General features: G+C 37.5%; 1 protein-coding gene across 1 annotated transcript in view; it reads right to left on the bottom strand.

Annotated features, from left to right (window-relative positions):
- The window catches only part of LOC101852137 (transforming acidic coiled-coil-containing protein 1), a gene marked incomplete in the record, with an annotated part of 56,667 nt that overhangs the window by 3,952 nt on the left and 26,565 nt on the right, over positions 1-26,150 (bottom strand). Inside the window, 11 exon segments of the mRNA XM_013082780.2 lie at positions 507-627; positions 1,540-1,646; positions 2,431-2,523; positions 3,176-3,243; positions 4,192-4,235; positions 4,931-5,109; positions 11,429-11,446; positions 13,658-13,735; positions 16,871-16,951; positions 18,569-18,689; positions 20,338-20,392. Coding sequence (XP_012938234.1) covers positions 507-627; positions 1,540-1,646; positions 2,431-2,523; positions 3,176-3,243; positions 4,192-4,235; positions 4,931-5,109; positions 11,429-11,446; positions 13,658-13,735; positions 16,871-16,951; positions 18,569-18,689; positions 20,338-20,392 — 965 coding nt within the window.

Here is a 26,150-nt window from a genome sequence, read left to right as displayed (position 1 = left end):
CATGGGACAAGAAGGGACATTTAACACATAATAATAAATAGCATTTGTATAGCGCATATCCCCGCTCAACAGCAGGCTCTTTGCACTTTACACTATATTATTACCCCAGCAGACCACAGTACACCCCGAAACATTCTCAGCTTTCCGGGAAGCATACAAAGCAAGCAGCTGATTAAGCGCTCAAACACAAACAAACTGACAAGATCTTTCACTATCTATAGCCGGTACCCATTCCCACCTGAGTGAAGTGAGGAAAATTCGTGTAAAGTGCCTTTCCCAAGGACACAACGTCGGGCACCTGACGGGATTCGAACCCATGACCTTATGGTTGCATGTACCATTGAAAGCAAGCAAAGACAACTGTATGGCTATCAATTAGAGCTATCAGATCCACTTCAAAGCATCATCCCTCTTGTCTGATATTATTTACCAATTTGAGCAACGATCCAGGCCTTAGTCTCATTTCTTGACCAAGTAATAGTATTGGCAAGCAGTATGTTACTTACTTTATTTTGTAAACTGTCTTCTAAACCAGAGATGCGTAGTTCTGCCTTCTTCAATGCAGCTTCCAAACGTATTATATCCTGTTTTGTTGTCTTCTTTATCTTTTCAATATCCTCATTCGCTCTGAGGATAAAAAGCATTAAAAAAGATATAAAAAATCTACTGACTTATTCTTAAATGTCAGAGACATGAAAAAAATATTCTAAAATTGATACCTTTGCATTTAAAGACATTACAGTAACTTAACACTTTTCACTGAAAACTGCACGTATTGACCCTTTAGTAAGAGGATTCATTATGATTCTGGTGAAAACTTCATGGAGGTTTTGAAGGTGCTTTATAAGGTTTAAGTCTAAACCCTTGGGGAAGGAAATTTATGGCTGCCTCTGTTTCTTCTTAAGCTCTTTCAACTTTAAACACCCCTCCGTCATGTGTTGTATTTATAATTTGCAACCAACATGACACAGTCTGGCTGAGGGTGAACATCAATGCTTCCTGCAGGCATGTAATGTATACTTTTTTTTTTACATATCCACTTTCCATAGCAAATGAATCACCTAAAAAAAACACTTTTTGCCCTTTACTGAAGAGAGCGTTGCCCTCAGTGCTTTTTGATTGACAGAAAAAGATAATATCATTATGCTCAAATCCTTTTTAGCACTCTATAATTAAAATTCGAAATCTTGCTTCATGCATAACTCATCTTTTCTTTATCAGTCAGGCATTTTTTTTGTCACGAAGCCTCAGAAAACATGTCTTTCAAAAAGTCAGTATCATGCTTATTGTATCAAAATTATTTAAAAAAAAAAATAAAGGCTTCAAAATCAATTCCTCGCAAAGAAATTTTAGGGCAGATTGACATGTCATGCCACCCTATCAACTATTCAAAATCAAAACCATTGCTCCTTATAAATGTTCATATTTAAAAAAAACTTGATTTTAACACAGAAGCATAATACTTAAGGGTCCTTCCATAAGACTTTCAGCCACAGCAGACCCTAACACACACATAATACATAGATTATTTTGTCTCACCTGTCTAACTTCTCCTCAGCCTGAGACTTCAAGGACTGCATCTTTGCATCCGACTTCTTCAGTTTTTCTTGCAAGTCGCTGACACAGAGCTTCAGCTGCTCTTCATTCTGAAAATATATAATTTGTGTAAATCAATGAAAAGCAAATTTTCATGGTAACAATTACATAGGGCTGAGAAAGGGAAAGACAGGCAGGAGCAAAGATGGGTCTCAAATAAGTAAGATCTATCAGTGGGTCCTTCTACTCACCTATGTCCAGGGATGTGGGCAACAACAAAATTTGAAGACTCAAAAGAGGGCAACTTCCTCTTTTTCAACGGAACCCATAACAACACCTCCTCCATCCTTTTAACACACATGTCAAGCTTGGCACTTCTAAAATATTTGAAATCCTCAAACCATGTTGGGGAGCATTTTAGTAGGAAAGAAAGACAAAACACAAAACAAATTACAAAGTTAATTCACAAATTTCTTGTGCTCCAAACTCCTTTTCACTTGGCAATGTAGGTTGCACCCATGTGATAAACACTGGACTACTGAGACAATTTAAATTAAAGAGAAAGCAAACAAAATAATATAAGTAAAAAAATACAATGACTAAACAGCACAATCCACAAGATCAACATTTTAGGTTTTATGAGCATCAGTTACAATATGGGGGCTTGAGGCAACTCACAATTTTGAGCCTTTAAAGCCAAGCAGATCCTTTCCCTTTAAGTAATAACACCATTTGTCCCTCAACAAAATCTTTCTTTCCGAGTATAACTGTCAGCATTTTCATTCTTTTGTGGACACTCGCAGCCACAACTCTTGTCATTCACATCCAAACACACACCCTTTTATCCTTAACTGCCAGTCCACCATTTTTCAACCACCACCCAATGTCCCTTACCCTTTTGAATCCTTCAATGATTGTTTTACTCTTCTCATAGCGTCTGTGCAGGTCTGAGAACGCTGACTCCACAGACTGAAGATCTTCAAGGGCCTGTGAGACAGAAAGAGAGAAAGAATAGAAAGATGGAAATGCATGGAAATAAAAACTCCCCACAGTTGTTATAACTATTTTCGACAACACATTTTGATTTTCATGCACAAAAACTAATGAATACTTTTGACAAGGTACATAAACAATGATGCATGTCTACATTAAACACTTGTTAAAGTTTGAACCTAAATACAACCAAGGGACAAATGCCATTTACAACAAAGGCACAGAAATAAGAATAATCTTGTCCACTTAAACCAAATTTTCATTATATTCATTGGAGCATTTCAGGAATAGATTAGAAAAAGCTTGTAACATAAAGTTTAACAACTACAAAATCTCACATTTCTATAGAAGCCAGATAACGTAACCGGGAGCAATTCATTTTTAACAAAAACAATTCAGAAGAACACAGAAAACAAAAAAGACTCTAGAGAACTAAAGCTTTTAATATGAACATATCTGGAAACAGTTTGGGTCTTGAAAAAGTCAACTTTTGAGCAGATTAAAAAGCCAAAGCATCACTAAAAAACAGAAAAAAAGTGGTTGCAACCTGAAAAGAAACACACATACGAATGTTTATTCTTACTCTAGGGCGACAGCTATTGCAAGAAAAAAGAATAGGGATTATTCTGAACAGCATGAGATGTACCTGGTCTCTTTCATGTTCAACGGACTGAAGACTTTTACTAGAATCCGTTCGAGTCTTTTCTTTTTCAGCTGCAAAGAGAGAGAGAGAATAATAACATTTATCAGCTCAATAACAGGTGTCACAGTGGCGACGTGCAATAATGTGTAGGTTATCTATGCTTTGTGAAACTGTGTATTATTCACATATTTATGCATTCATGAATTGGATATGCATGCCTATGCTTTAAAAAAAATCCCAAGGGGATTATTAAAGTGGAATTTATTTAAAAAAAAAATTTTTTTTAGACCAATGTTTAAACCCTATCCGTACGACTGGGGTGATTTTGTACCCCAGGGGTTGTATCCTTCACAATTTAGAATACTTCTGGTGCAAAGATCTCTTTGAAACTTTCAGTATTTCTAAAAAAAAATCATTTTGACAGCCTGCTATGCAAAGCGTACGGATCGGATTAACGAGTAAATTTCCTCTTTGGAAAGTGGGGGCACAGAGTTCCCCATGTCGTGTGGATACGATAGTAAAACATGACGTATGGATAGGGTCTAAAAACAATAAGTATGGGTTTAAAATGTTCAGTCTTTTTCGAAGTAACATATCTGACAATAAAACATAAGTTCAGCATTATGTTTCTTTGTGCCTTAAAATTTTTTAAATGTGTCACTTCTAAACAGCAGCACCATGCTAATAATAGCCTAAAGCAAGGGAAACCTTTAATAAGTTTCAGAAAAGAAAAAGAACTATTTTTTTTCAAAACAGTCCCTTGACAAATTTCGGGGAAAAAATGCTACATTGAATTATGAAATAAAACCATTACATAAAACTTTCAAGGGCATGTCTCTTGTATATTTTTCTCATCAAACTTAAAACCCTACAATCCACTTCAGAATTTAGTTCCCTTACTGGAATTACACACAGAAAAAAAATTACTTCACAACATGACAAGAATGATGGCAACACTTCTAAAAAAGACAAATTATAATACAACATAAAAGTAACAATAAAAAAAGCACAGAACTTACCCTGCAATTGAGAGATAGTTTTCTCAAATTCTGTCACAACCATTCTGGAATAATAGAAAAGGAAACCTTTAGAACAATGAACATGAGAACAATGGATGCTCATAGTAGTCTTTTACACTGCCCTCTTCTTTGAAAAAAACAAACCCCGGAAAATTCTCTCATATGCAGACTGATTTTCGATAATCAACCTAAACATAAAAAGATGTGTTTAACAAGGAATGGCTCCACAGCTTCCCACTTTTTCCTTCTTCTTCTGTCTCTCCAACACACACACACACACACACACACACACATTATAGTATAATACATTCACACAGGTAAACATAAACACATATACCCATACACGCATGCACAGCACATACAGAAATGTAGAGTGCAGTGCAGAGTTGTAATTCGCAACAAGCCAGCAGGACAACAGTCACATGTCGCTAGGAACTGATAAAGACAACAGAAACATTGAAAAGAAGTAAAAGGAGCAGACAATACCAAAAAGCCTACTGAGAATCAGTAGAGTCGGAGAAGAAGAGAAGAAAAAAAAAAGGAGAGAGAGAGAGAGAGAGAGAGAGAGAGAGAGAGAGAGACAGACAGACAGACAGACAGACACTGACAGATGGTCATTAGACACACAGACAAAGACAGAGACACACATACACATACAAAAACACACGCATCATCAAGGAAAGCCATGCACATGGAAATGAGCAAAATAACCAGAAAAGAGCTAAACAATCCTAAACACCTCATATCCTCATTGGTATGTTTCAGTTTGCGGTTGGCGTCTTCTAGACCGGAGATCTTCTTGTCGCGGTCCCCCAGAAGGAGGCTCCAGTCTCGCTCCTTGTTCAGAAGACTTGTCTGAAAGTTCAACTCCTGCTCCTGCTTCAGCTTGTTCCAGTCTGTCTGGGAGTAGCGCAGGACCTAACAGCGGAGGGGATGGACAGGGAGAAGTAGAAACAAAACAATAATCATATTTTACTTCAGGCAATGGTGACAACTGCTTGGGTAACAGTTTAGTAAAGTTTAGTTCAAAAGCTCTCCATAACAACGACAAACAGTATTATTAAAACCATGAAAACTTCTTACACGTAGAAGTATTCCTTTAAAATAGTACAAAATCATTCAAACTCAAGAACATGCATTATAAACATACACTCTGAGCCACTTTTCATTCAACAGCTGCACATTTTGTTATCCATTATGGTTTTGAAGGAATAAGCATGGCATGTTAGAGGAATAAATAAAAACTATCCATCACTTGAATGTACAGCAATAATCTGAATATCTTTGCATCCCACTAAATGTGAATTCTGTTAACCAGCAAAAATGCATTAGACAAATCTATGTTATACTATAAAAGCTATTCTGAATGCACTTTACCACAAGATTTTTAATATTTAAACAGGATATTTTGGGGGGGTATTTATATATATGTTGGGCAACTTAACCCCTTCATGATACAAGGTTAGTCTGTGCTTCAACGGGCACAGTTTTGGATCCACAGGGTCAAAGAATAAGGCTACATTTAGCAGTCGTTTCTCTCAATATAGATCTGGTTGGTAAATACTACTATCTAAAAGGAAAAAATACCTCTGTACAGAAAAAAATATAGCTGAATGTGAACCTGCCATTAGTTTACGAAGTACATCTAATAGAAGCAGTATGCTGAATACAAACTATGACGGCATTTGACATCATGGTCTTTGCGCTTCGCAAGGCCTGACGAACACTGTTCATCACAGCAGCAGCTTGCTTCCTTCGCCGTACAAGAAAAATGACGAACGGCATGAGCCATGTAGGCCACGAGGGGGTTAATTGTACTATTTGTGATCCTTTCAAACAGACGAAACAGTGTTGCACACATTACTATTGATTAAATTGTGTAGTAAATAATAACAACTATTTAAAACTGAAATAACGACCTTACAGGTGACCTGGGAGAATGACAGCCACAAATGGTCAAGTACAATTCTCAGTCTTCCTCCCAAATGCTCAAACTAGAAGTGTTATATCTCTTGTTTATCATGTCTTGGTGGGAAATGGATAGTTGATGAGTTTCTGGATAAAACTCTTTGAGAACAAAGTAGAAAAAAATAATTGACATACAAATGGCTGTTTTTTGTTGTGTTTTTTTTAGGGTGGGGTGGGGGGGCAACTATCGCTTTAAAACTTTCAATACGACCTAAGAATAAAAGGAGAGTAATGTCTTAAACTGTAATAGCTGCAGAAAGCATTTCTTGGGGAAAAAAATTTAATTAAATCCTGCAGCTAACTATTTTAGGGGAAAAATAAAACTTAATACTATCACAGTTTAGCTGACTAATGAGTAAAAAGAAATAAAATCAAATGCAGGTAACCAAACAGATATTTAAATTCTAAGCAGTGCTTTTTATAGCTTTTGAAAATAAATGTGATATGAGGTAGGCATATTACACCTTATACCAAGAAAAAAAAGATGAAATAGAATTCTACAGTCAATTAAATGATTTTAAAGTCACTTTACATCTTACTATGACTGTATAAAATCAATTCAGTGAGAATATAACGGACTGAGAAGACTAGTTTTCAGCAATAAGCATCATGTAGGACTACTGCTACTCTGTAAGAAAATCTCAACAGAACTAAATGCAGACAATTAAGCAAAGAAGTACTCGAGCTGGACTTTTCAAGTTGAAGTTCTGAAGTCTGACTGTGAGTCACATTACTCAAAGCAGGACAAAAATGGGCAGTTGGGTATTGAGCATAAGGACAACTGTAAGCACCTGTTCCCATTTAACGGCAATAAATTGAAACTATTGGCAGGGCAAAGGATTTGCTGAAGCACTTGAACACTTTGTCTATGTCCAAGTTACTGGCAATAAAAGCATAAACTACAACATGTCTAAAAGAGGGAAGTTGAAAAAAGTTGCCAGGGATCAGATGAAGCAGAACAGACCAAGAGAGAACAACAGGACCAAAAAGAAAGAGCAAGCAATTAAGACAGTTTGGTCTAAGATCTACTTTCAAAGAGAGAAATGATCCTATGCGGTTTTTAAAAATATGCCTTTATAATTTCTAATATTGGCAGCATATAACTTAATGCTTTTTGAAGAATAGCATAGGCTAAAATGGTGGCATAATTCCTAATCTATAATTAGTCTACAGAGCAAACAGAAAAACAAGAAAAAAAAACTTAAAATGTTTTATCATTCTTTTTAAGTCCAGAATCGAGAATTAATCTAGTAAAATATTAGTTTCCTCCACACCACATAGTCCATGACACCATGACGAGGTTAATATAATCTGATCTAACATAATCATGCTTTCTCAAAATCTTACCATGCACATATCACAATAAATGAATTAAATAGACATAAACTGACAATTCAGATGAATCTGTAACATGCCGTGGTTATAAAATTCAGGTCATTTAGTCAAGTGCCAAAAGACCATGGCACATACAATGTAATTCACACAGTGCAAGCTTTGATATTCATGACTTGTGTGCGGCAGGAAAATGGTTTTCGGACAACAGCTTTCACAAATCACCAGCTGAGATTAATGTGGGGTGGTGACAAATACATTCTGCACTCAAACATGCTTACTCAATATACTCCAGTAGGCCGATTTGTTATGGCACTCCACAATGATTTACCATTATAATTCACATATTGGTTTCCGGCATGCTTGCTGTTATTCATTTGTTTATTGTATCTCATGCTGTCCTATATTGTGTATAAACTGGGAATATGCACAGGTAATAGCATACCCTGCTTAGGTCCATGTCGTGTTTACATGTGTGCTTGTATGAGAAAAAATAACATGGTTCAAGCATTTTTTTTCTTTGTTACATTAAATATTATGCAACCTTGTGTCAGCAGATGTAGTTTCTAGAGACAAATATGCCTCTTCTGCTTCAACAGCTATCATCCCAACAAAGGAAAGTGAGAGGACCTCAACAATCAAAACACAGAGCCACTCTATTGCATACTCCCCTGAGACAAAACAGGAGGAATAGACAGAGAAAAGTAGAAAAGGAAAGAAAGACAGCAAAACTGAAAGAAATAAAAGTAGTCAAATATAAGGAAAGAACACACGTAATCACATGGAAGGAAAGGGCATTGGTTTGTTTCAACTTACAAAAGCGTATGAACACACTAATACGAAAACCTTTTGTGATAGAGAAGGTAAGGGTTAAAAAAGAAACCAAGGCAGTCTTGTCATCGGTTAGGAGAGTGAGGAACAACAATTTAGAAAAGAAAATCGCATTGTGAAAAAGCAGGCAACTGTGGCTAAGCCTCAGGTGATCGGGAAAACGAAGAGGAACAAAGCGGAAATGGACAGACGATATGTCCAGACCACAGCATCAACAATATGTATACCCATGTTCTCTGTGTGAGTGTGTGTAAATGTATGTAAGTTTGTGCAAGTGTGTGCATTTGTGTGCCTCCGTGTGTGCGGATGTGTGGTTGCATGTGTGTATGTGTGTGTGTGTGCGTGCGTGCGTGTCTATGCATGCACGTTCACAATAAAATGGGAAGTCTGTAAACATGTTTAAATGAGTGTCTGTGTAATTTATTAATGCACATTCTTCTAGAGAGAGTGTAAGTGTAACTGGAATATCGTGTGTGAATGTACACACACTATATAATTTTGTTGACACGCTTACATTAATGCGCTCTGATGTGTATGTGAGTGTGTGTGTGTGTGTGTGTGTGTGTGTGTATATGTGTTTGTCTTGACATGTATGTGTAGGAGTGTGCTTGTACTAACGTTTCATGCGTGAAGTGTGTAAAAGAAACAATAATCATCTCTTTGTTTGATTAAGCATTCAATGTGCAAAACAAAATTATTTGACAGCTAATAAAAGCTCATTGAATGTTACCACACCTGACAAAATCTAAAACAAAAGATAAACCATCTCAAATTCCAGTCATAACGCTCATTTTTCAAGGTCTTATAGTATAGCGACTTCAAAGTCAGCTGTCAGCTGATGGTATAAGGCTGCAGAGGATATCCAGATTAGCCTTATGTCCAAATCCTCATAAAAGAATATCAGTCAACTATTTATTAACAATTTGTATCCAAGTAAATAACCTTTTTTTTTTCAACCAAGTAAAGTAATTTTCCAAAAACTATGTTTCTACGGTAACTACAGCAAGCAGATGTGCATTAGTCCTTTTTCACTGAAACAAAAGCTTCATAAAAATACCATCACTAAAACCAGAAAGTTAATTATGCATAAGTGCATCAGAACCATCCCCCTGTTGATTTTCTTCATCAATCTACAGTACGAATGCCAGACAGCTAGCCCAGAGAGGAGAGACAGTGAGGCATGGTGAAAATTACCCAACAAAACTAATTCATCTTGTTGCATCCAATAACAAAAAAAGTAGCCAATCAGAAATACAAATCATCATTTTGTCGATATTCATATTTGTTAGTAGGCTACTTTTTTATATAAATAATAATGGCACAACTGAAAAGAAATGAAAAATTGCACTAATAAAAATATCAACTGAGCACAGAAATGAACAAAAGCTCAAAGCCAATGTCAGTATCTCAGCTAGCTCTTTAGAAAAATATTTTAAAAACTAATAACAAAGTGTCTCAGATTGGCTAAATTTTTTGCCTTTGGAAAGTATAACAATCAAATGGTTTTAACGACAATCTCCATCCAACCTAGGCAAAACATATCAAAGAGCAAAGAGGCAAGGTGGGTTTCAAAAGACTGTGTTAGAATGTTGCTAGCCTGGCTCCGGCTGCAGTTCCACATAGCAAATGTGGATCACTGAACAAGGGAAACCAGTACACACACAAAGGTCTTCAGAATGAGGGCAGGGCTTCACATTTCAATGAATATATATTTTCCGAAGTAACTGAAAAGATTTAATTTGCATAAGGCTTAGCAGGTTTAAAGGACTGAGAACGAAAATTCTAGGATTCTTAAGAAGGCTTACTCATTGTGAGGACTTTCAAAGAATTGATTTGGCCTGATACGTTCTGTTGAATTCTTAATGTCCTAAATGTATAGAATAATTGCTTTGAACAGCTTATTGCAAATGAGTATTCTACAGTTAAAGGAAAGTGTTACTTGAAAAACAACAAAAGGGTTGAAGCTCACTGTTTTATTGAAAAATTGTCTTGCTGTCTTCATGCCCAAGGACAAAAAAATTTTAAGAAATAAAATGTGCAATGTGCGCCCATGAATTAAAAGTGTGCAAAAATTTATGTACGGCTAGACTTCTTGTTTTGTGCACTAATCAGAGTGTATATTATATGTGTACCAAAATATTATAACCATCAAGTGAAAATGTATCAGTTCTTAAGAGCAATAATAATTGAGTGCGTCAGAGTAAAAGAAGACAGAAATAAAGGAACAGAACGGGGAAGAAAATAACGAGACAAGAGAATAGAAAAATAGAAAAAAAACGTAATTATATCCTCTATCCTTAGACAGAGATGAGTGAGTCTTTTGGGTCTTTTTTGCAAAGTGACTTGGAAAGAACGTTTAAAAAGTGAATACAAACTTCAATAACAAGTGTGCTTTCTTTTTGTAGAGAAACGATAGTGTATGAGCTGTATTGGTCTGTGTTTTGCCTTCAGATGAAGTCAGATATAGCTAATTCTTTCTTGTAGCACTGATGGATTTCACCATGACTGATCTTGGTAACTATTTGTCCTTGGTGATAAGGTTATAACAATATATGAAACTAATGCTGTTGCATTTTTGAAGGAGTAGCAGATATTTTTCTTATGAAACTTGTGCTGCTTCATTTGTTTTAACTCATAGATTTATAAAATTGTTTACTGGTACAGAATTTTTAGAGACGTATCGGACCTTTTGCCTACTTAGTATATTTAAAAAGAATAAATATAATCATAAATGAACATCATATCGTGTCTTCAGAATAATTCTACTTTTTTTCTTTCTAGTTATCTGAAAATGTGGCGAAATTGTTTTTAAAAAAGGAAAAGAGAATATTGGAGTCAAATGAAAGGAAACAATGAGGGAATTGTCAATAAGTCTGACCAATTTTGAACAAAAAATTTGGTAAAGACCTCTGGTATATATTTAGGATATTCTGGAAAATGTACATACCTCTACCCTCATTCATTGAAGAAAAACAAAATGAAACCAATGACATGAAACACGGATTATCCTGGTTATTGCTAGGTGAGGAGGGTGATGACACAAAACAAAATCAAAACAACTGCACCCATGCACACAAAGTAGAGGCTTCGGGTAGATGGGAGTTACCTGGCCTTTGTCACTGTCCTTAAGAATTACAAAACGAAAGGGTTTGTCATATAACAGAAAATGAAGCACGACGCAGCAAATGAAGAAGCAGAGCAAAACTTACACCGATAGGGGTAAACAAAAATCTTTAAAACAACACGGTCTTACATGAACATTTCAGCAAAGCTGTTTGACTGGCCTGAATTATTTTTAACCAACTTTTTTTAATGTTAGATTTCAGACCCATTTCCTACAAATAACAGCATATCAAATTTCAGATGTCTTACCACTAGTGATGTTGATGTCAAAAGGACAAAAATTAATGCAGATCTCTAAGCAAACATTTATTACATTGTCTCAATCTACTGAAATCATTGATGAACTATTTAAAGCACTTCTTGAAGCTGTATTAACTGTTGAAACTTTCAGAATTTTCCAAATATGACTACAATTGTATTTCAGAACTGTTAAAAATCAAGACTACTTGTTATTACCTATGATAACAACGGATACAGATAATTCACATTAACATTTTGAAAATTATGCCAGTTTGGGAAACTGGGTTTATAAAACAATAAGCTTTGCTGAAAGTTCGGTTATCACAAAACTGAAAACGCCAGAAACCATTATCACTGTACATATCATATGACTTGTTTGATGATTCCATGATACTATGGCTGTAAGTGCAACAGATAGGTGCAAGAGCAGAGGCACAAAGGGTAATCCAGCCCCCATTCTCTGACTATAATTAAATGCAACTGTCGCAGCAAAACCGAACTGGAAATATTTGTCAAAATCAATACAAGACATTTGTCTCACCAGAATACGTTAAATATTCAAGGACAAAATATATTCAATTATTTAAAAAGAAAACAGGTGTCCAACAACAGAAAACTGAAACACAAAAAACTGGTCAAATAAGCGAAAGTAAGGATTAGTTACCTTTTTGTTTAAAATACGGGGCCTAGACTATTAAAAATATACAACCATTTGACACATTTCTCGAAGCATAATCAAAAATAAACTTGAAAAAAAAACATTATTACGGGGACAATTCAAAATGAGAGTTAAGTTGTGCTCCATAAATTGAAGAAATCAACAAAGATTATGGATATCTAGATCAAAGCATCATAGCAATTTTTTCTTTTTCCCTAAATATTTCAATATTACTTACTTTACTTTACTTTACTTTTCCGATCCAGCGGCCATTTGGCTTCTAGCCCTTCGGTCTGATTTCAATATTACAAAACAATAATTTTATTTTGTTGTTTAAAAATAAACCCCTTGAGACAGAACATTTCCTTTTCATGAAACAGCCAACCGGTCAACTGAACAATACAGAAGATCAACTTCTGTTGTCACTTTCCTGAAGCATTGTCTTTTGTCTGTAGAGATTCAATACCTTTACCCTAAAAACATCTGCACCTACACAACTCACACTGGATTACAAATCCACAGTTTTCACTGTAGCGAAGCTTATCAAACACCCTTTTCCAGTTATAATGCTGTAATAGCTTCAAACTTAAATCTCATTTTGAGGTATCACAAGACATCTTAACTTTCAAGCAAACAAATACATCTGCATTATTACAACACCAGTAAAACTGAAAAATAAGCAAACAGTACTTCACTTAATCTTAAAAGAAATTAATACATTAATTAATCTAAAATACACAAAGCTAATCTACAAGTTGAAAAAGGAAAAGGAGGAGTTGCGATTTTAGAAAACTGCTCTTATGTCTTTTTTCAAGTAAGTTTGTATGAGTTAAAGTGATGATTTGGCATGTGTATAAAGAAAACAGTTTGTGTGAAGCAGACAAATAAAATTGGGGTGCCACTGCTGTGAACACTGCTGTGATGCACACAAGGAACAGTACTCTGTATTGAAACAAATGTCAAGCCCAGCGCATTGAGTTAAGATAAAAAATAAATCTATCAAAGAGTAAAAGTTCATGGTCACTGAAAAACGATTAAGTAAAAAATGATATTCCACCAACAATAAACAATATATACCACAATATGTGATGCAAACCAGAAACACTTCAGGAACACACAAATATGTGCTACAAAGAAAGCTACACACATTTCAAACCCGCATCGAACCAATACTAAAACTTTTCTAGGATAAAAAACCCCCAGAAAGCAAGTAGACATGTAAATTAGAGATATGGTGAAAAAAAGCAGACATTTACTTCCGTTAAGTGAAAAAAACGTAATCATGACATCATAAGAACCAACTTCAGCACATACCTGCACCAACTGAACAACAGTTCCTTTGCCGTCACCATCTTCCTTGGCATTCTGGCTGGTCTCCATTGCACTTGATTTCTGAAAAATATATAAAAATCTACTTTAAAAAATTGAAATAATTGAAATAAGCATAAAAATATACAAGGTGAAACCTAGAAAGACCTTTTTTAAAAGGCAAATAAAATTTGTATGAAAGCAGGCATATCTTAGAATGACATGAAGAAAATGTAATTCTAGCTTTTCATTTTCAAAGTCAAAGTTGTACTTCATTTTGTGACTTCTACACAGCGTTAAATTCAATCGAAACAAACTTTGGCGAAACCCCTGTCAGCAAACAGAAAACTTTTACAAGCTCTGGTAACTCTTGCAAAGTGCACAATTTTAAGACTCATTTTGACGCAGTCATTTTCCTTATTTTCGTGGATAAAGCATGACAATTAATATTTGTGACAAATTATGAGGACACTACTGTCAAAGTAAATTGAAAGGAAGCTACAAAACAGTGGAACAAAACAAACTGAAACGAATAACAATGGCAAATAAACCATAGACAAATCAGTCAGTCTGGTGAATGATGGGGAGCACAAATCTGGAAGTTACATGAAGATTAAACTAAACAAAATATACACGACTGACTCAACAAAATGTACAAAGAAGGAACACAAAAAAAGCAAAACAGGAACAAGCTTTATTAAGATTGGACCTTGCACTCTGGGTCTTGATCACATAGAACGCAAAGACACATCTGATGAATGTCTCATACATACAGGCATGTTGACTTTTGTTCTGTTTTTGAAACACAAAGATGCCACTGAATTGGTGCCTGTGCAAAACACCCATTAAAAAGAATCTATCTGAGGCATGAAGCAGTAAAGAGCTAGAGAAAGAGAGTTTGTGCAGATGACATTCAAGGGAATGGCTCAAAGAACCCCCCCCCCCCCACACACACACACCCCTTGGGTAACTACACAAAGTCATTTAAACAGGGCGAAAAATGTCTGAAGGAAGATGATGCAATGTCATATATACCCCAAGGTCATCACAATGGAACAATGAAGTCTGACATGGTACGCAGGCCCATTATCAACCACTAAATACAGAACATACCTACAATCATATGTATGTACTTAAAATTTGTCTAAGTGTTGATAATGCATTTTTAGAATATTGTCTGTGGTTGAGTGTGAAGCAAAAAACCCCAACAAAACAATGATACGGTAAGTCAGGTCTGTTCCTGCTTAACTCCTTTTCAGAAACTCAAACTGAAGTATCATAACTTATAATACAAATCACTGGCTGGTTCCTTTTCTACAGTTTTTTGTTTGCCTCATAGAAATCCCACTGTCTGCACCCTTGATACAGATTTATATTTACCTTATCCGTACGTCGTGTTTTACTATCGTATCCACGCGACGTGGGGAGCTCTGTCCCACCACTTTCCAAAGAGGAAATTTACACGTTAATCCGATCCGCACTCTTTGTATAACAGCCTGTCAAAATGATTTTTTGAGAAATACTGAAAGTTTCAAAAATCTTCGTACCAGATGCATTCTAAATTGTGAAGAATACAACCCTGAGGGTACAAAATGACCCCAGGGCATACGGATAGGGTTAATCTCATTGTCTTTCCTCCTCCTCCTCCTCAGGACCATTGAACAGTTGCCTCATAACTTCAGCTTTCTCCATTTAGAGGCAGTTATGTACAACTGCAAACCCCGCCAGTCTGTCAGCAAAGTCTTTACCCTTCACTCCAGAGTGGCTGAAACTGCTGTGAACTCCCAGAAACAAGTATACAGAATCAAGGGCAGAGACCTTGAGGACACAAAGCCCACAGCAGGGACCATAAAGTATACAAAGAAAGGACATTTAAAGCTGAGCTACACACATTTTTTTGCAAAAATTCTCATTCTGTTGAAAGCAGCAGGAGCAAACAATGAAAGAAAGACTAATGTCCTTGGTGCGAAACACTATTCACACGTGAGAACAACAGTGTTTGACAGTTGGATACAGATGTAACTTCAGGATTTTTCCTCTCAAAGCAGCTAGTAAAATAACAAGGAGTTGAAAGCTATAATATCATCTGCCGAACTGTATACTCAGATATAGATATTTACAGCATATCAAGCATTGCACTTTGTTCCAATTACGAAGTACATAGACACAATGACAGTCATCTGGTGCGAAGAAAAGGCAAGACAACATAGTGAACAAACATGTATTTTAAGAAAGCTGCAGCACAAGAGAAAGAACATGGGGAGGTTTTCTTGTGGCCTGACACAAAAAAAAACCCATGGCGCTTCATCTAGTAAAATGGGATTAGTTATATCAATTTTTAAAAAGATATCAATATAGCAAAGCAAATGGATACCTATTTATCTATTCAGCACCTCCCAGAAATGAACTACAGGACATCATTCAGAGCTTACATTCACATTGTAGCAGACAGCAATGAAAGAAGAAAGTTGCAAAGAACAAAGAAGGCGACTGACCACAGCAACTCAGCTATTTATCTAAGAAGTGAATTGCAGAATAGGGTTGAGCTGGAAGTTAATTACATAAAAAGCATGAAAGAACTTGCTGAATCCGTCCTGAAATCAAAACAAACCACACCCTGCACCTACAGGATGGAGTCACAATAAGTTTAAAAAAGCAACAACCCAACAATCTGAATACTCCCATCACCATAGCAAGATTAGTTGTTCAAATTTTACCAACTGAATTTAAAAGAACCCAGCCTAACTTTTATAAATAAATGTAAATGTATTATTTAGTGTGTTGTTAGTACTTCATAATTTTGAAACAACCCCACAATAATTCAGATCTTTATTATCTATATAAAGATTGGAGAACATGCAAAGAGAACCATGTGCAAAAGAACTCTTAATATTAAAAGATACAGACTTACTCTGAAACATTCTGCCTGACTCACACTCACAACTTGCTTCCATCTTATTATTTCACTTTGCCCCCCTCTTTTCAAGGCCAATATATTGACAGACATCATTTCCACATGCGTGAGTAAAATATTTTGTTCACCACGGTCCACATACTATGATCATGGGGAGTACACAGTGTGTTTTGTTAGATGATTTCTAAATTTATATTACATGTATTAAGATATATAATAACAAATAATGACGCAATGAGAGAACACATTGCAAGAACATGCTAGAGGAGGAAGCAAGGGTTGCACTTGATGCAGTCTACTGATACCTGGCACACCTTAGATTGTGGGGCTGTTGGAGGGTATTCATAAGCATCGAAAAACTGGCTTTCCTCCGAGCTAGATTCGTTCTTGAAGCCAAATGAAAAAATAACGCCATAAAGGTAAACACAGAAAACATGCAGACAATTTCATTGGAAACAATTTCAACAGAAGGAGCCACCATGTCACTAGTTGCTTTCTTTCATTATAGAAATGATTCTTCTGAACAGTCTGCATAAAGTCTGAAATAAGGTTATGCTTGGACAGTATTGAAGTAGTTTCTCTTGAATGCTACATACAGAGACAGGGTACTGAAATTTAATTCCAATCAAACAATATTTCATTGCCTGTAATGAACACCCATAATACCACAACACTATTTTTAAGCATGAGAAGAAAATACATGAGTTATGTAAGTCAACAAATCGAAGTCTATTTTTTCAGAAACGGCTATATAAGCTAGTTCTCAATCTGCTCACTGAGTGTACAGTTCTTGCTGAGCATGCTAATTATGGGTGCATTTTGTCATTTAATAGATGTAGCATTAGCAGATATCCAACTTACTCTATGCGATCCACAACACCTACTTACAAACTTCAGCACAGTACAGATGCAATATTTCAACCAAAATATAGAATCTTTCCACTTTGAAATGGTTTTGGCTTTTTCCTTCACAAATATCACTATGAGACAATGTCTTTCACATCAAAATGCTACATCTGTAGAATTTCGTTTTTTGTTTCCCCCTAAGGGCTGCATAGTCTTTATTCTAATTTAAGTCATTTTTTCCCCCTTTTACTTCTTCAAATCTTTCAAACACACTGAAAACTGTCTTTGCTATTATTACTCTAGTCGTGAGAAATTCTGATTTCTCAGACATCACTTTTTGTAAACATAGAAAATAGACAGCTGAAAAATTCATTGCGATACAGTGTGCCCACATTGCTCAGCATTCGATATTAGAAAAGCTGAGAAGGAAAAAAAAGACATGACACAAGGTTTTTGTTAACCTGCAAGAAGACAGAAGTGGTCATACATAATTTAAAGACATAAGATTCTGGAAGCTCTCTTTTTTCCTTTTTTTAACCATCATCAACTCCTTCTTTCATTTATCTACTGAGCTAACAGAGTAGTGTCCTTGACATGCTTGACACAGATAGGAAAAAGAAACACACAGAAAAATATATAACCAGCATCATTAAAAACAAACTGGATATGTGAGAAAATCAAAACTTTATCCTTTATTCTGCCATTCATGGTTTCCTGCCATTTAGACAGTCCCATTTCCAACATCTTGCTTTTACTTTCATCAGCATTAAGTTTGTCCAAACATCACCAGTTCATTTCTCTGCGTTATATTCAAATCACTTCACTACAAAAAAATACCCACATGCAAACACAACATTCACCTTCCCTCTATCCCTAAAAATAAAACAAAACCAAGACTACGGAAAGAAACATTTAGCCTCCATCACTAAACCACTACTACGGTTTAAAGAAATCATGCCAGCGTCTATCTTTAGGGTCCATATTTTTCTCCATCTCCACATCTCCTACAATATCCATCCTTTCCAATACCAAATCCTTCTTTTTGCGCCCAAGAAAACACAAATATCGCCAACACAGCATCAGCAGCTTCCCTGCCCCACATCAAAGCATACATGTGCCTCTGGCCTCAAACTGACAAGCAACAAAAAAAGAATTACCTTTTGTTCAGCAACTTTCAGGTTGCCTCCTGCTTGTTCCGCCTCTAGGGCTCTTGCAGCAGGATGTTTGCTGCTGTCTGGCTGTAGTACAGCAGGACTGCTCATTAAAAGGTCATGGTCACTGCCGGAAGGAAGAAAATAAAAACTATATGATACCCCTACCAGACACAATCTACAACTTAAGTACAGTTGAACCTGTCCATTATGGTCACTCAAGACCACAGGGACAAATTATACCGTTATAGACAGGTGGTCGTTTTGTAAAGGGTCCGAGTTGTGGTCATTTAACAGACATAACGAAGTCAACAGATGGCACAAATCTTAACTTTCTGTTTCCATTTCACTTCCATCAAAACTGTTATCTATCATAAAAGCTTCTTTGCTTTGATTGAACATAAACACTACTCTGAGGATGAGTTGACAGAAATGTTTTGTAGCTCAGGACTACTATGAGCAGGCTTTGAGGTTGAAAGGACTGACCATGGCCAGGAATATTCCAGAGTCTGAGAAAAAAATATGAGCAAATGCATAACTTTATGTCAAATACTCTGACCCAGACAGTACACAGGAACCTCAAGGAGTAGGGGGGATGAGCTGGTACTAAACCTTTATTTTTAGTAACGTTTTAGAACACTTGCAACACAATACGGACGTACAAATTAATGTGTACCACCCTAAATCAATCTAAACAGCTTACGATAATAGAGCTTATATCCTTTGCATTTAGTTTTTGTACATATGTGTGTGTGTGTGTGTGTGAGAGAGAGAGTGAGTGAGAGAGAGAGAGAGAGAGAGAGAGAGAGAGAGAGAGAGAGAGAGAGAGAGAGAGAAAGAAAGAGAGAGAGAGAGAGAGAGAGAGAGAGTAAGAGAGAGGGAGAGAAAAAAAAGAGAGAGTTCGTGTGTTATTGTGTGAGAGCCTAGATATGTGAATGAATGACCATGTATGTGAGTATGTATGTATGTATGTATGTATGTATGTATGTATGTATGTATGTATGTATGTACGTAACGTACGTACGTACGTACGTACGTATGTATGTATGTATGTATGTATGTATGTATGTATGTATGCGCATGTGTGTACGTGTGTGTGTGTGCCCTTGTGTGTGTGCATGCATGTGTGCATGTATGCATTTGTGTGTGTATGATACAAATTGACTAATGAACTACAGTAGACAAAAGAATAATCATATTTGAAAATATCTTACATGATAAAATTGAAGTATCACTAAAATAGGGCTAAAAGTGGAGTCTGTGACTCTACAAATCAGGCAACACAATTTTGTTATTAGGTATACCCAGAATAAGTTTGAAAGAGGAGTTGGGGGAATTAATAACAAAATGATATTTATTTGAGAAAAACAGACAACAGTACCACTAGAGCCCAAAAATGGGGACCTATCAATTGTATTTTTCGAATATAAGCAATGAAGAAAGGAGGCCAAAAAAATCCAAAACCCAACCCCAAACAAAATAAAGTGATATTGACAGGCATCAAGAATACTATAAAGGAAGATCATGGAAAGAAAAACTTTCAGCCCTTATAAGGGAAACCCCGAAAAAAACCTACACAAACAAAGGGGAGCCTTCTATCTTCTTTGCGTTCCCCTGCTACATGTCAGTCAGGGGTAGTTGACTACTGGTTCTACAACCTGCAGTGCAACTGATTTTTACGCATGTGACCATTTTTCCTAGAACAAAGGAGTGATATCAGTTACTCATGGCAATTCTTGACTAATCATACAGTGAGCCCAAAGAAAAAGGTGTACCTCTTTGAATGGTGAACATGCTCCCTTGATGATGTAGACTGCTTGGAAGATTTTCCTGTGGGACAAAGTAACAGTATTGAAAAAATGAGCAACACAAATGACACTCCTGAACATAAGTCATTATTATAATGTAAAATGGAATCTATGCACAATTAACTTTTAAGAAGGGACACTTGGTACATTGTGAGAATACGAACATAACAGTCCTATTGACGAATGGCAGGCAGCAATGTCTCTGTAAAGACTGAAAGAAAATTAAAAACTGTTCATATTCTCATAAAGTACCATGAGCCCCCTCAATGTTAAAAGAGAAGCATCGACTAACTGGAAATTATACAGAACATACGAAATGAAAAATAGTGTAAGAAAGAAGAAAGACACTGTTACTCACAACAAATGTGATAGAAATGAACACCGACAATAGCTAGACAGGGATATCCGCAACAGAAGAGGAGAGGGATTTAATTGTATACAACATAAACCCCCCCCCCCCAAAGAAAAAAACACACCCCCACCCCTCTCTCTCTCTCACACACGCACGCACTCATAATTAATTCAAGAGATAGAAAACAGCAGCCACGCGACTAACAAGAGTTCAATTACGGCGGTGACGTAAAATGTGAAGTGAAGCAGATCGACTACTTTTGCTAGTACCAATGACGTTGGGCTGTTTAACAACCCACATTTCGTAGACAACGGTCGCCAATAGAACAGAGTAATTAAAAAATGCGGCAGTAATGAGGCCACAACATATCTCTTTAAGTTTAAGATAACATTTTCGCTACTCCCACCGGAAAATTTAGTTTTATTCCATATCCACCCCCCCCCCCCTCTCTCTCTCTCTCTCTGTCTCTGTCTCTCACGCACACACACCACCATCAACCCAGTGCAATGTTTACACGATAAAGAAACTGATTCGGGGGGGGGGGGGGGGGGGAGAATGTCATACCAAAGTAGATAATCTGGCGATTTTGTAGTTTCGTTCGTTAAAGTCAAGCAGGGGGGTTTCAGGGGGGCTTGCCCACCTGACCTAAAAAAATATGGAGGTGGGGGGGGGGGGGGTTCAGGGGGGCATGCCCCCCTGAATTTTGTCCTAATTTGATGTTTTGTAGTTAGGTTGCATCCCTGCTCTTTGTGTAGCCTAATTCAAATAGTATTTGGTCTTCAAGACTTCTGGATTTCTTCTCTGGATGTCAACAAATGGATCGTGGACTTTTACGAACGGAACTACAAGATCACCGATAATCTTTGGTCATACTATCAACTAATCTAGATATCATTGACTAGACCTAATATCTAGATCTAAATCTAGATCTAGATCTAGATATATATATAGATTTTCTAGATCTAGATTCTACATCTAGATATCGATCTAGGTAGAGGGCCACCTCTATTCTCACCCGGAGTGAGAATAGTGCAGGCGAGTCTTGTGGCTATTCTCACCCGGTGCGCGTTCACCAAATTTTGCGTTCACCCTAAACCACAGAATGCTACACTGTGATCACAGAAAAATTGTAGAATTCTGTGCCGTGAACAGACGTTCCATTACAACTGTAGCCTACTAAATGCGTACAATTTTGTCTGTGGGCAGTGGAGAGAGAGAGAGAAAGAGAGAGAGGAGTAGCGCGAGAGTTTCCGGGCAAAACAAAATGGCGACCCGCGTAGGTCGGCTTGGTTCGGCTCGATTCGAAAAGTTAAATAGCCGTAGCATCTTTGTAGACAACCAAATTAATTTACTTTTGTGTTTTAACATCATTTTTAAACTTTGTTTTGGTCAATTTGATCGTCCACACCGATAGACAGTATTCAGAAAGAGACAGAGAGAGAGAGAGAGAAGAGGGGAGGAGTTGATCTTGCGAGAACTTCCGGGCGGGTGAGAATAGCCACTTTCTTCTAGATATCTAGATCTAATACTAGATCTAGATCTATTATTTTTGAAAATACACATTAGAGTCCAGTCACAAAAAGCGCCCACTTGAATCACATACAAACTAGGGAGTTAGACTTTCAAATGTAGCGAACACTTAATGCGATGTTCTTTGCATTGATGTTTTGCGGTGGGACCATCTGTGGCCTACACCAAGATTGGCTTCGAAGATGAAACTTTTGAGTTTGTTTATGTGTTTGCTTGAGTGCAAACTTTCTGTCAGTTTCCGTTCAAAAACAACAGCAACCATGTAGATGTGCCAGTCCCTGTCGGAAATTCCCTAAACAATACCAATGACTCCACCAAGTTTCATTTTTTCCCAAGTCGGACATTAGGCCTAGTCCAGCTAGATGAATAATTATCCTAACTATGGTTCCTTCATTTCCCAGGGTCTCTCTTACTCTCTGTTTTTCGTACTCCGAATTAAACGGTACGCGAATGGTTGGAGGACGCCACTGGTAGGTCCTACTTTTTTTTACTTTCCCTTTCTTGTTTCTATCTTACTTTTCCCCACTACTAAATGGCCATTATAGTCTCTATGTACTTCTCTTTACTCAACAAAAAGCACGATGGAGACTGATAAAGCTCGGCAACCGAACGATTCAGATAAAAAAAAAATATGGACAATAAAGTAAAGAGTGTTATATATTAATATTAGATATTGCCAAATAGCCAAAGCCTTCACCACACCCACTTTCTCAGAACAGTCTGTAAACAAGGAGTAACAAAAATATTTTTCGTGAACACATAAATGAATACATAAACTACTCCTTTAATTAAAAGTGTCGGGTTGACAAATGAACTGTCGTTTTGTCAGAATGCATATTCTGAGAACACATATCGCTTCGCTTCGTTGATCCGACATGTACGGAGTTTCATGTCTTAGTGTAGAAAAAAACCATTATAATTTCAGTTCATATATTTAACATCACAAAAAGGGAAAACAGCAAACTCACCACCCAGGATTACGCTTTATCCAGAACACACACACAAACACACAAGTTAGAAAATAAGCTAGGAAAAGCACACGCAACCTCGCTGTCGCATCACACTTTGGCCGCCCCGCCAGCACACGGGGACGCGGAGATGACTAATAATTATTTCCCACGACACAAAGACCGCGGGGAAAAGTCTCCTTCCCCCACTCCGCTTTTCACATCATCAAAACAAAATCGAATATTTCTCTTCACAGGCTTATCACTCAAAAGTTTCCGAGCCTGGACTCGAACAGTGCGACGATCTGCTGTGGTTTGGGTAAGTTCAATTATTTTTGTGCTTTTTAAAAACGAAATACTGCAAGGTATGCACATTTCACACACACACACACACACACACACACACACACACACACATACACCCCCCCCACACACACACACACGCACGCAAACACACACACACACTTGTTTGATGATGTTCAATTTTTTTTAAAGCATCTCTAATAATGCTCGGTAATCTACATGTTTTTGCGACAAAGTCCAACCATAAAACTACACCGTAGATCTATAGGTGACTTCAAAGACCATTATTACTTAGTTTAATGAATGAAATAATTTCATCCGAAAGAAGATCTATCCTACAAAGCTTTCTGGATACGACGGCATCATGTTGGAAGACAAGCAGTAAGATTCAGGGACAGGGCAGACCAGATTTTGGGATACGTCCCTTGAACTTTTCAGGGAATTCACTTTTAGCGTTATACGAAAAACTTTGTTTGTTCCCTCAAAATGCGACCAAATTACATGTATATCAATTAACAGAAACACTACCAAAATAAATCACACAATACAAGGAACTTTGACAGCACTATGAACAACAAACTAATTCGGAGGCCAGGAACACCAGCAGCCATAACAGAAATCTGATATGACTGGGACACTAACATTCACCGAAACCCCTGGACGTCAATCGGAACCACAAACTCCCAGCAACGACAAATCGAGTTTAAAATTAGAAGGTTGCTGGGTTTCGCTTACAAGAAAAAACCAAATCGGTACCGATGAAGGAACGGCAAGCAAGGCATGACAAAAATTGGACAGATCTACGCCTACAGCACTCTCCGCTCATACAAAAGAACCCAAATATTTTCAAATGCAAGGATAGGAAAATGTTGCCGGAAGAGAACGAAGTTCAATTCAGTACATGTATAAAACACATTCAAAACAATACCCTTCCGGGATGTTTTAACATTAAATCACGGCAGGACACAAGTCGGATACACTCGAGGCTCTTGACTGGGACGCCATTCATTTATACACTCAGCCCATTCATTTAGTACTGTCAGCGCCACAGTATGGTGAAGTGGTCATGGCAGACTCAACAGCAAGAAGTTTTGGGGGCCGAAGAGCTGTGCCTTGCTTGCCAATCGATGAGATAAGCACAGGGACAAAGGCAGAGGAAGACGTGCGAGGCAGATGTCGTGTGTACGTCTGTTGCTGTGGCCACGGACCATGAGCGGTCCCGCATAGCACAACAGTGACATCATTACCGAGTTAGAAGGGGGAATCCCCCAGCTGGCCATATCGACCAAGAATGCTCTGATCTTGACAGAGGATGTTAACGTGTAGAGCCTCTGTTCGCTTCAACTACCCTCCCCCCCCCCCCCTCTTCCCTTAAAAAATATCGCAGCCCACATCCCTATACATGAACGAGTAAGTTTTCTTCTACCTAAAAATCCCGTTTCCACCTTTCCTTTGCCTTTATTCGAGCCTTTAATGTTTAATTATACTTGGAAAAAAAAAGAGGAAAACATAACTGAGCAAACCTGCTATCATAATGAACCCCGCCAAGAGGTTGATATCAGCCACTCTCGCCAGCGACAATCAGGTGACACTCCTGGTCGAGGACAACACTCAAAAGATGTGACAATGGCAATGTCAATGACAATAATGCAGCTGATTTCAGTGAAGGTAAAAGCAAGGACGACGGTAATGGCAGTGTCGACAATGAAAACGAAATGTAATGGAAGCGGTGGAGTTACCGTCAAAAGTCAATCTTCATAAACAAATATCAGAAAAATGCATTCAGTCTTATCACAAAAATTAATAACAGCGTCCATTCGCGATATAAACACGTTGGTCCATAAATCCTGGAATGGTTCCAGCTGATGTCAGCCAAATTGCACCCATCGCATAACATTAACCTTTCATGGGTATGAATAATTTCAGTGACCCAGCACAGGAAATTCCCCTTCAAATAGAAAAAAGAAAGAAAGAGCCACCAGTTATACTGTATTCGTGCAACCCTTTACTCCTCCGCATACAACAAACCTACTGTAGACCAAACGCACACAGTTCCAGCGCCGTTCTTGTCAATGTGTAAAGAACTGCACAATTCAAGCACACAACGAGGATGAATGACGCGTAAAAGAAAACGATCGAAAGTCCCACATGACACACCAGCACTGAAGCATCCAACGCATTGGCTACATAAAGCTATGCGAAAGTCAGTTAGCTAAACCCTCAGGACTAATAACAACCAGAGTATGCAAGTTTCACCCCCAACTATCAGCGTTCTCTCCTATCTTGTAAGCATACAAGGGCACCCCCCCCCCCCAACCACTTCCAACCCTTACCCTACCCTCTCCTCTCGTTGTCCTGATTTCATATTTGCCTAATCACTATCAGAGACACTGACAGAGAGGCGAGAGGCCAATCGATATTTCCCCATAAGCACGGCCACCCCCGTGGGGGGAGGAGATCCCAAGTCATCGCTGGCTGGTGCCAAACAGTACCATAAATCTACATCTACGAGCAACCAAGGCCACCTCAACGCGCCCGGGTTGCTAAAGCACACGAGTGCTAACACACACACACACACATACACACACACAGACACAAACGCACACACACATACACATACAAACTGCAAGGGCACGTACCAAACAGAA

The sequence above is a fragment of the Aplysia californica genome, unplaced genomic scaffold (genome assembly GCF_000002075.1).
Source record: "Aplysia californica isolate F4 #8 unplaced genomic scaffold, AplCal3.0 scaffold00009, whole genome shotgun sequence".
NCBI lineage: Eukaryota > Metazoa > Mollusca > Gastropoda > Aplysiida > Aplysiidae > Aplysia > Aplysia californica.
This window is presented reverse-complemented; position numbering and strand designations above follow the sequence as displayed.